The 12,058-nt window shown below is 38.9% G+C and overlaps 1 protein-coding gene across 1 annotated transcript in view; it reads left to right on the forward strand.

The window, feature by feature from the left end:
* Nucleotides 1-12,058, forward strand: part of SESN1 (sestrin 1) — a 37,668-nt gene that overhangs the window by 16,235 nt on the left and 9,375 nt on the right. Inside the window, exons 5-6 of the mRNA XM_007940818.2 lie at nucleotides 7,871-8,113; nucleotides 9,164-9,311. Coding sequence (XP_007939009.1) covers nucleotides 7,871-8,113; nucleotides 9,164-9,311 — 391 coding nt within the window. The remainder of the gene's footprint in view (nucleotides 1-7,870; nucleotides 8,114-9,163; nucleotides 9,312-12,058) is intronic.

The following is a 12,058-nucleotide window of genomic DNA, read 5'->3' on the forward strand; positions in this document are numbered from 1 at the left end:
AAAAAAAAAAAAAAAAATTATAGACCAATACTTATGAATATAGATGCCAAAACAAAATTCTAGCCAACAGAATTCAACGGCATATCAAATAATAATGATCAAGGGGAATTCATACCCAGGATACAAGAATGGTTCAGCATCAGAAAATCAATCAATATAATTACCATATAAATAAAACCAAGGAAGAGTCATATAATCATCTCGATGCAGAAAAGGCATTCGATAAAATCCAACATCCTTTCCTGATAAAAACTCTCAGCAAAATAGGAATAGAAGGGAAATTCTTAACATACTCAAGGGCATATATGCAAAACCAAGAGTCAACATTATTCTCAATGGTGTAAGATTGAGAGCATTCCCCTTAAGAATGGAAATAAGACAAAGATATGCTTTATCACAATTCTTACTAAATATTATTCTGGAATTCCTACCTAGAGTAATAAGGCAAGAAAGGGGATAGAAGGTAACTAGATTGGAAGGGAAAACAAAACTATCCTTATTTGCAGGTAACATGATCCTATACATAAATTTCTCAGTTTGTCATACTGTGATGTCTTGCATGTTGCTATGAGGCTGGAGGCTATGCCACAGTTATTTCAAAAACCAGCAGGGTCACGCATGGTGGACAGGTTTCAGTGGAGCTTCCAAACTAAGACAGACTCAGAAGAAGGAAGGGGCCATCTACTTCTCAAAGAATTGGCCAGTAAAAGCCTTATGAATAGCAGTGAAACACTGTCTAATATATTACTAGAAAGTATTATGAATAGCCCTGAAACATTGTCCGATATAGTGCCAGAAGATGAGCCTCTCAGGTCAGAAGGCACTCAAAATACAACAGTGGAACAGCTGCTTCCTCTAAGTAGAGTCGACTTTAATGATGAAGATGGAGTAAAGCTTTCAGGACCTCTATTTGCTGATGTGGCATGACTCAAAATGGGAAGAAACAGCTGCAAACATCCATTAATAATTGGAACATGGAATGTATGAAGTATGAATCTAGGAAAATGGTAAGTAGTCAAAAATGAAATGGAATGCATAAAGATTGATATACTAGGCATTAATGAGCTGAAATGGACTGGTTTTGGCCATTTTGAATCAGATAATCATATGATCTACTATGCCAGATATGACAAATTGAAGAGGAATGGCATGGCATTCATTGTCATAATGAACATTTCAAGATCTATCCTGAAGTACAATGCTGTCAGTGGTAGGATAATATCCATACACCTATAAGGAAGACCAGTTAATACTACTGTTATCCAATTTTACGCACCAACCACCAAAGCCAAAGATAAGGAAATTGAACATTTTTACCAACTTCTGCAGTCTGAAATTGACCAAACATGCAATCAAGATGTGTTGGTTATTACTGGTGACTGGGATGCAAAAGTTGGAAATAGATAAGAATCATCAGTAGTTGGAAAATATGGCCTTGGGTATAGAAATGATGCTGGAGATTGCATGATAGAATTTTGCAAGATCGATGACTTACTCATTTCAAATACCTTTTTCCAACAACATAAATGGAGCTGTACATGTGGACTTTGCTAGATGGAATACACAGGAATCAGATTGACTACATCTGGCACAGAAGCAGGGGAGAAGCTCAGTCTCTTCAGCCAAAAGAAGGCCAGGAGCTTACTGTGAAACAGACCATCAATTGCTCATATGCAAGTTCAAGTTGAAGCTGAAGACAGTTAAAAACAAGTCCACAAAAGCCAAAATAAGACCTTGATTATATCCCACCTGAATGTAGAGACCATCTGAAGAATAGATTTGACACATTGAACACCAGGGACCGAAAAGCAGAGGAACTTTGGGATGGCATCAAGAATATCATTCATGAAGAAAACAAAAGGTCATTAAAAAGACAGGAAAGGAAAAAAAAGATCAAAATGGATGTCAGAAGAGACTCTGAAACTTGCTCTTGAATGGAGAGTAGCTAAAGAAAATGCAAGAAATGAGAAGATAAAAGAGCTCAACCGAAGATTTCAAAGAGCTGCTCAAGAAGACAAAGTCAGTTATTGTAGTGAAATGTGCCAAGACCTGGAGTTAGAAAACCAAAAGGGAAGAACACACTCAGCATTTCCCAAGCTGAAAGAACTGAAGAAAAAATTCAAGCCTTGAGTTGCAATATTGAAAGATTCTATGGGCAAAATGGGAGCTCTGGTGGCATAGTTCCTAAGGCATTTGACTGCTAACCAGAAGGCTGGTCGTTCATACCCACCAGCCACTCCTCAGAAGGAAGATTAGGCAATCTATTTCCATAGTGATACTGCCTCGGAAACCCAAGGAGGGGTCGCTATGAGTCAAATCGACTCAAGGGCAGTGAGTTTGGTTTTGGTTTTTGGATGGGCAAAATATTGAATGGTGCAGGAGACATCAAAAAAAGATGGACGAAATACACAGATTCACTGTACCAAAAAGAATTGGTCGATATTCATTCTTTTGAAGAGGTGGCATATGATAAGAACCAGTGGTATTGAAGGAAGAAGTCGAAGCTGCACTGAAGGAACTGGCAAAAAACAAGCCTCCAGGAATTGACGGAATGCCTACTGAGATGTTCAACAAACATGCTGCACTGGAAGCACTTACTTGTCTATCCCAAATAATTTGGAAGACGGCTACCTGGCCAACTGACTGGAAGAGATCCATATTTGTACCCATTCCAAAGAAAGGTGATCCCACAGAACGTGGAAATTATTGAACAATGCATTAGTATCAGGAGCTCTGGTGGTGTAGTGCCTAGGGCATTTGACTGCTAACCAGAAAGCTGGCAGTTCAAACCAGCCACTCCTTGGAAGGAAGATTGGGCAATCTACTTCTGTAGAGATACTGCCTTGGAAACCCAGGAAGGGGTCGCTGTGAGTCGGAATCAACTTCATGGCTTTGAGTTTGGTTTTTTTTTGGTTTATCATTAATATCACACGCATGGAAATTTTACTGAAGATAATTCAAAAAGGGTTGCAGCAGTATATTGACAGAGAACTTCCAGAAATGCAAGCTGGATTCAGAAGAGGACATGGAACAAGTGATATCATTGCTGATGTCACATGGATCTTGGCTCAAGGCAAAGAATACCAGAAAGAAGTCTACTTGTCTTTTATTGACTATGCAAAAACATTCGATTGTTTGGATCATAACAGTTATGGATAACATTGAGTATAATGGGAATTCCAGAACACTTAATTGTCAAGAGGCTGTCATTTGAACAGAACAAGGGGATATTGCATGGTTTAAAATCAGGAAGGGAGTGTGTCAGGGTTGTATCCTTTCACCATACTTATTCAGTCTGTGCTGAGAAAATAATTCGAGAAGCTGGACTATATGAAGAATACAGCAGCGGGTTTGGAGAAAGACTTATTAACAACCTGCGATACATGGATGACACAATCTTGCTTGCTGAAATGGATGATGATGACTTGAAGCACTGATGAAGATTAAAGACTACAGTCATCAGTATGGATTACACCTCAACATAAAGAAAACAAAAATCTTCACAACTGGACCAATAATTACCATTAAGATAAATGAAGAAAAGATGTTGTTGTTGTTATGTGCTGTCAAGTCGTCTCCAACTCATGTAGTCAAAGATTTCCTATTATTTAGTTCCACAGTCACCATCAAAGGAAGCAGCAGTCAGGAAATCAGGTGATGTGTTGCACTGGGCAAATGTGCTGCAGAAGTCTTTTAAAGTGCTGAAAAGCACTGATGTCTCTTTGAAGACTAAGGTGCCTAACCCAAGCCATGGTGTTTTCATTCACCTCATACACATGTGAAAGCTGGACAAGTAAGGAAGAATGAAGAAGAGTTGATGCTTTTGAGTTGTGGTGCTGGCAAAGAATACTGAAAGTCCCATAGACTGCCAGAAGAACTAACAAATCTGTCCTGGAAGAAGTGCAGCAGGAATGTTCCTTAGAAGCAAGAATGGCCAGACTTTGTCTGACCTACCTTGGTCATGTTGTCAGAGGGACCATGCTTGGAGAAGGATATCATGCTTGGTAAAGTGGAGGGTCAGCAAAAAAGGGGAAGGCCCTCAACGTGATGGATTGACACAGTGGCTACAACCGTGGGCTCAGGAATAGCAAGCATTGTGAGGCTGGCACAGGACTGGACGGTGTTTTATTCTGTTGTGCGTGGGGTCACTGTGAGTCAGAGCAAACTCATTGGCACCTAACAACAACATACATAGAACATCCCAGAGACTACACAAAAAAAGGTTAATGTAACTAATAGAAGAAGTCAACGAAGTGGCAGGGTATAAGATCAACAGACAAAAATCAATTGGGTTTCTTTACACCAACAAGGAGGGCTCCGGAAGGGAAATCAAGAAATCAGAACCATTTATAATAGCCTCTAAAAGGATAAAATACATAGGAGTAAATTTAAGCAGAGATGAATACAATTTATACAAAAAAAAAAAACAACCCTAAAATATTAGTTCAAGAAACATAAAGAGATCTACAAAGATGGAAAAGCAATCCATTCTGATGGGTTGGAAAACTTAACATTGTAAAATGTCAGTACTACCAAAAGTGATCTATAGATAAAATGCAATCCTGATCCAAATCCCAACAGTGTCCTTAATGAAAGAAAAAAATTAATGTCCAATTTTATTTGGAAAGGAAACAGATCACAAATAGCTAAAGCAGTATTGAAGAAGAAAAAGTTGGAGGCTTCACCCTTCTCAATCTCAAAACTTAACTATAAACCAAAAACCAAACCCAACCCACTGCCGTGGAGTTGGATCCAACTCATAGCGATCCCTCCTTGGGTTTCCGAGGTGGTATTACTGCGGAAGTAGATTCTCCAACCTTCCCTCCAAGGAATGGTTGGTGGGTTTGAACCTCCAGCTTTCTGGTTAGCAGTCAAATCCCTTAGGCACAAAACTTACTGTACATCCACGGTAAGCAAAACAACTCGGTACTGGTTCAGTAACAGGCATACAGACCAATGGAACAATTGAGAACCCATTCAGTGGGAAAGAAACAGTTTCTTTAACAAATGGTGATGGCAGAACTGGTAAACCATTTGCAGAAAACTGAAACAGGATCCATATCTCACACTGAGCACAAAAACTAACTCAAAATGGATCCAAGACCTGAATGTTAAAGCTGAAATGATAAAGTTCCTGGAAGATACTACAGGAACAAAACTAGGGGACCTGATTTTCAGTGTAGTAATGCATGAACAACAGAAGATAATTTAGATGACTGAGACCTCCTAAAAATGAAATATTTATGCTTATCAAAAGTCTTTACCTACAGGCTGGCAGCACCCTATCCATCAAGGGTCTAATCGCTAAAATATATAGAAAACTTCAACAACTTAACAACAAAATTAAAAACAAATGGGCAAAGGACACAAACTGACACTTCACCAAAGAGGATATTCTTACAGCCAAGAGATACATGAAAAAAAATGCTCATGATCATTAGCTATTAGAGAGATGCAAATCAAAACTACAGTGAGATACCATCTCACCCCTATAAAACTAGCACTGATCAAAAACAGAAAACAAATGCTAGTGAGGCTATGGGGAGATTGGAACTCTTATACACTGCTGGTGAGACTGTAAAATGGTACTACCACTATGAAAAACTGTATGGGACTTCCTCAAAAAGCTAGAAATACTTTATGATCTAACAACCTCACTCCCAGTTATATATCCAAGAGATACAAGAGTAGTGACACAAATAGACATATGCACACAAATGTTCATTGTAGCATTATTCACAATAGCAAAAAGATGGAAACAACCTAAGAATCCATCAACAGATGAATGGATAAATTATGGTACATTCATATAGTAGAATACTACACAAGTATAAAGAATAGTAAAGGAGTCCACAAAACATAACATGGATGAATCTGGAGGACATTATACTGTGTGAAATGAGTCAATCACAAAAGGACAAATACTGTATAGTCTTAATAACTGTTATAACAAGTTAGGAATAGATACACACATATAAAGAAATGTCATTTGGTGGTTACTGGAGGAGGAATCACTTTCTAGTAGGCACTTGTTATTTTTGGTAATGGGAAAGACACCAAATAAAGGCAAAGTCCATACAACTTGACCATTTAAATGAAGACACTAAGAAGTACACAGTAAAAAGAGACTTTGGTAAATGCTATATAACACATTCAATTTTACAGTACATATATATGTCTCTAGGAAGACATATGTGAGTGTGTCACATGTAGGTATAGATGTTTCTACAGGTGTATGTAAATTCTTGTTTGTGTGTGCTGCATATATAGATACAGTAAAGCGCATGGGGGGCACAGTTACGGGAGACTTCCTAGACATCTCCAGACATAACTAGGTAACTGCTTAGGACCATAGTCTCATGGGATTTTCTAGTCAGTTGACATAACACAGTTCATAAAGTTAATGCTCTACACCTTATCTTGGTGAGTAGCATCTGGGATCTTAAAAGCTTGTGAGCGGCCAACTAAAATACAGGTATTGGTCTGTACGTGTCTGAAGTAAAAGAGAATGAAAGAGCCCAAAGACTCAGGGAAGAAACTAGTCTCTAGGACTAATAGCCCATGTGAACCACAGCCTCTTCTAACCTGAGACTACATCTGTATAATGCCTGGTACCACTACCAGTTGTACTGACCAGAACACAATAGAAGGTCCTGGTTAGAATGGGAGAAAAACATAGAACAAAACTCAAATTCATAAAAAAGACCAGAGTAACTGGACTGATCGAGATTTGGAGGAACCCTTGAGACTATCGCCCTAAGATACCCTTTTCACCTAGAACTGACCACTCCTGGAAATCACCTTTTAGCCAAACAACAGATTGGATTATAGAATAAACAATATCGCCTGTGAGTGATTTGTCCCTTAAACAGTTAACTATATGAGAACAAACAGTCAATATTTACCCAAAAGCAAAAAATGAGAAGGCAAGGAGGGGAAGAGAAGCTAGATCAATGGAAACAGAATGGAAATGAGAATGCTGACATACTGTGTATATTATAACAACATCACAGAACAATTGGTATAAAATTGTTAAGTGGGAACATAATTCACTCTGTAAACTTTTACCTAAAAAACAATATAATACAGAAAAGGGAAAATGTTAACACATTGTGCTAAATGTCTAAAAAAACCCCTATGTACCACATCCACAACCAATCATGGGATGGCACAGGACCAGCAGTGTTTAGTTCCATTATGCAGGAGGTTGTGAGGAGTTGGGGGCCTGGCCAGCAACATCCAACAGCTACAAAGTTGTTCAAATCACTAATTCCTTAAGGAGGCCTGGTAATAAACAAAAATGGACATACTTCACATAGTGGCTTCTAATGTAAACATAAATTTGTTACATTTAGTTTGGGATTTTAGATTAAGAATACAGTAACATTCTTAACTCAGCATCTAAAATACAGATGCTTTCTAAATGAAAGCATTTTAAGTAAAACATACTTATTGTAAGGCTGGTGGTTCAAACCTACCAGCCACTCTTCGGAAGGAATATTGGGCAATCTACTTCCGTCGTGATGCCACCACGGAAACCCAAGGAGTGGTAGCTGTGGTTCTGATCCAACTTGACAGTAGTGAGTTTGGTTTTTTTGGTTTTAATCAGTATTTCACAAAATCAAAATAATGATTAATTTGTCATCATAGATTATGGTAAACTCTCTGCATGGATATATATTCATAAGAATTAAACTAGCATATTCTGTGTTCTACGTGTTCTAGTGTTGTAATTTTACACTAGTTTTGTGTAATGACTAATCCTGTTGATTAAATACTGAGTTTTATATTTTCACCAATACCACAGCCTAGTATAAAAAGATGTTCTCAGTTGTTTCTTTCTTTTTTTTTTTTTTTCCACCCCCTTAAGGGACTTTTAAAAGCTGAAGAGCACAGTTGGTCCCTTGCAGAACTGGTCCATGCAGTAGTTCTACTCACACACTATCATTCTCTTGCCTCATTTACCTTTGGCTGTGGAATCAGTCCAGAAATTCATTGTGATGGTGGCCACACGTTCAGACCTCCTTCTGTTAGTAACTACTGCATCTGTGACATTACAAATGGCAATCATAATGTGGATGAGATGCAGGTCAATTCAGCAGGAAATGTTTCAGTAAGTATCTATTATATGTTACAGGATCATCATAAGAATAATTGATGTTATGTTGTTTCTTCATTTGGCTTCTTAGAAAATCCACCCAGTTGAGTTCATAGAGCAATTAGGCCCATACCTACTCATTCAGCAAGTATTTATTGGCTGCCTCCAAATGGCCAGCACTAGTGTAATGCTAGGGAACTCTGGTAGTGTTGTGCCTAAGGCAGTTGACTGCTAACCAGAAGGCTGGCAGTTCAAACCCACCAGCCACTCCTCGGAAGGAGGGTTGGGCAATCTACTTTCGTAGTGATACCGCCTTGGAAACTCAAGGAGGGGTCGCTATCAGTCGGTCCGACTTGAGGGCCAATAACAACAACAGGGTAATGCTAAGGGATAGACACAATTATAAGACCCTCTGTTGTTGTTGTTATGTGCCGTCGAGTTGGCCCCGACTCATAGCGACCCCTCCTTGGTTTCCGAGGCAGTATCACTACGGAAGTAGGATTGCCCAACCTTCCTTCCGAGGAGTGGCTGGTGGGTTTGAACCGCCAGCCTTCTGGTTAGCAGGCAAGTGTCTTAGCCACTATGCTACCAGAGCTCCCTCTAGGAGGTTAAATTCCAGTGACTTTAGAATTGAGAGCCACCAGCATGTGCCCCATCAAAGCTAGCTAGTATTGAATGGCTACAGAAGTGAGATGAGAAGAAGCGGAGAACATTTCCTTCTTCCCTCTTGAGTTAGTGACAGGTCCTTGAGACTTCCTGGTGCTGATCACATCCTCTTCTTACATTTTGCACACACACCAAAAAAACAGGTGGATATCTTAGTTCATCTTTTAGAAGATTTAATCAGCTTTGATAGGGAAGTTTCTGTCTTTAAATTTTTTTTTTCATGTTTAATGTTGTATAAATATAAAAAGTGATATCCAGTAAATGTAAAATTTGTCAAAATGCTTTTGCCTCTACTGTTTCTCTTCTCTTTTATATTTTTCCAGAAAAAAAATTTTCAGAAAAAGAAAATTGATAAATTTCATCCAGTGTCTGACATATGTAATTGTATTTTCTCTTCAGGTAAGTGATTCCTTCTTTGAGGTAGAAGCCCTTATGGAAAAAATGAAGCAGTTACAGGAATGCCGAGATGAAGAAGTAGCGAGTCAGGAAGAGAAGGCTTCACGTTTTGAAATAGAAAAAAGAGAAAGTATGTGTGTCTTCTCTTCAGGTAAGAGCAACGATTACGTGTCGTCGTTAACTGCTGCTGAGTTGGCTCTGACTCACAGCGACCCTGTGTCCAACAAAATGAAACACTGCCCACTCCTGAACATCCTCACAGTCTTTGCTGTGCTTGAGCCCAGCGTTGAAGCCACTGTGTCAGTCCATCTCATTGAGTGTCTTCCCCTTTTTCGCTGACCCTCTTCTTTACCAAGTATGATATTCTCCTCCAGGGAATGGTCTCTTTTGACAACATGACCATAGTAGATGAGACGAAGTCTGGCCATTCTCCTTTCCCAGGAGCATTCCGGCTGCACTTCTTCCAGGACTGATTTCTTCATTCTTCTGGCAGTGCGTGGTATTTTCAGCACTCTTTGCCAACACCACAGTTCAAAGGCACCAACTCTTCTTCATTCTTCTTTCTTCATTGTCCAGTTTTCACATGCATATGAAGAAACTGAAAATACCATGGGTTAGGTCAGGGCACACCTTAGTCTTCAAAGAGATATCTTTGCTTCTTACCACTTCAAAGAGCTTGTGTGCAGCAGATTTGCCCAGTGCCCAGTTTGATTTCTTAACTGCTGCTTCCATGAGTGTTGACTGGGATCCAAGTAAAATGAAATCTCTGACAACTTCAGTTTTTTCTTCATTTATTGTGATGTTGCTTATTGGTCCATTTGTGAGGATTTTTGTTTTCCTTTGTTGAGGTGTAATCCATACTAAAGACCTGAGTCAAGCTCCATCAGCATATGGAGGTCCTCACAGCTTTACTCCATCCACATCATTAAGGTCAATTCTACTTTGAGGCAGTAGCTCTTCTCTAGTCGTATTTTGAATGCCTTCCAACCTGATGCTCATCTTCTGGCACTAGATCAGACAGTGTTTCAAGGCTATTCATAAAGATTTCCATTAATATATCAGACAGTGTTTCATTGCTATTCATAAGGTTGTCACTGGCCAGTTTTTTCAGATGTGGATGGCCCTGTCCTTCTTCCCAGTCTGTTTTAGTCTGGGAGCTCCATTGAAACCTGTCCACCATGGGTGACCCATGGATATTTCAGAATATCACCATGGCATAGCCTCCAGGCTCACAGAAACACACAAGCCATCAAATATGTATGACAAACTGACAGTTGAGTTGTGGAATGATTACATGTTCATTATAATTTCTATTGCTTATAAAAAGGAAGCTATCTTTTCTGTTTAGAGAATTTAGACAAGTTTTAAAACATTCATCCAAATATGCCTTTCCTTTTAGAGAGGCTATTGGATAGGTATTCCTATATACAAATAATTGTATAGCTGGCAGCTATTTCAGTATAGTGCCTGTAAAGATTAACAATAGCTGCAAACTCCCCAGGCCTACTCAGCCCTGTGTTTGGGAAATTTGCTCCTTCTCTAGTTTTTTTTTTCCTTGCATTTTGAACTGTTGTTGTTATTTACCATCAAGTCGGACCCAACTCATAGCGACCCCTCCTTGGGTTTCTGAGGCAGTTACCACTACGGAAATAGATTGCTCAGCCTTCCTTCTGAGGAGTGGCTGGTGGGTTTGAACTGCCAGCCTTCTGGTTAGCAGTCAAGTGCTTTAGGCACTATGCTACCAGACTCTGATATAGTTCAGTGCCATCTCTTTTCAACCCATATCAACCTATTGCCATTCAGAAACCAATAGTATTAGAAAAGTGCTAGGAAACAGGGCCCAGACCACCAAAGGGATGTTACCAGCCACAACCCATGGAAGGTCAGTTAAGTAAATAATTTCCCTTATGTCTTGACTGTTTCTTTGGACTTTTATTTATGTGCCAAAAATAATTCTGCTTCAACTATTATATAGAAACTTGTGCTTCTCTCTTCAAAATTTTTTCCTGGTTTTAAGGTGTTTAATACTTTTTCTAAACAAAGTTTTTCAGATAAAATATGTATGCTTTCAATGTTGTACATCTGTGACAAACCTGAAGTACCAAATATGGTTTCACTAGTCACTCTTTAAGAATACCTATTTTGAAATTTAATGTAATAGAAGAGTTAAACTAGAATACTGGTCAGGTTTTGCCACTGCCAGTCTTTAGAAGACATTTGTCCAAGCTACACTATTATGTCATCAGGAGAAAAAGGATGTTGTAGTAACAACAGCACTAGGCTAAAGTGAGGACATTTGAGTTCTGGGACTAAAAGCATCTCTAATAAGCTTTATGAACTTTAGTAAGTCACAAGCTCTCCTCCCCCCATTTTCCCCTCTTCTTTAAAATGAGGAATTTGAATTCCTAAAAGTGCTAAGATTCCTTCCTGCTTTAAAATTCTGTGGTTCTATGAAAAGGAGCTACTTATTAAACAACCAGCAAAACCTACATTCTTTATGTTTTAGCCTTTATCTATATGTAGGCTACAAGAGTTAACACAGACACCAAGCAATTTAAAGAAGAAAAAATTATGATCTCAAATGTATTTTGACAGTAATAGAATGGGAGAAACTATATAAATGTTAAAAGAACTAAGTTTCTTAATAGTAAAGAAAACATCAAATATATATAAATGGAGAATTGGGTATTAGCTTGTTTTCCTCCATGAAAAGGTTTTGGTTTTGTATCCACATCTGAAAATACAGAGTTGTCATATAATACTATGTTGTTGTTGTTGTTAAGTGCCGTCGAGTCGCTTCCGACTCATAGCGACCCCATGCACAGCAGAACGAAACACTGCCCGATCCTGCACCAGCCCCACAATCCCTGCTATACTTGAGCCCATCATTGCAGCCAC

This window comes from Orycteropus afer, unplaced genomic scaffold (genome assembly GCF_000298275.1).
Source record: "Orycteropus afer afer isolate SDZICR_OR568_19922 unplaced genomic scaffold, OryAfe1.0 scaffold00072, whole genome shotgun sequence".
Lineage (NCBI taxonomy): Eukaryota > Metazoa > Chordata > Mammalia > Tubulidentata > Orycteropodidae > Orycteropus > Orycteropus afer.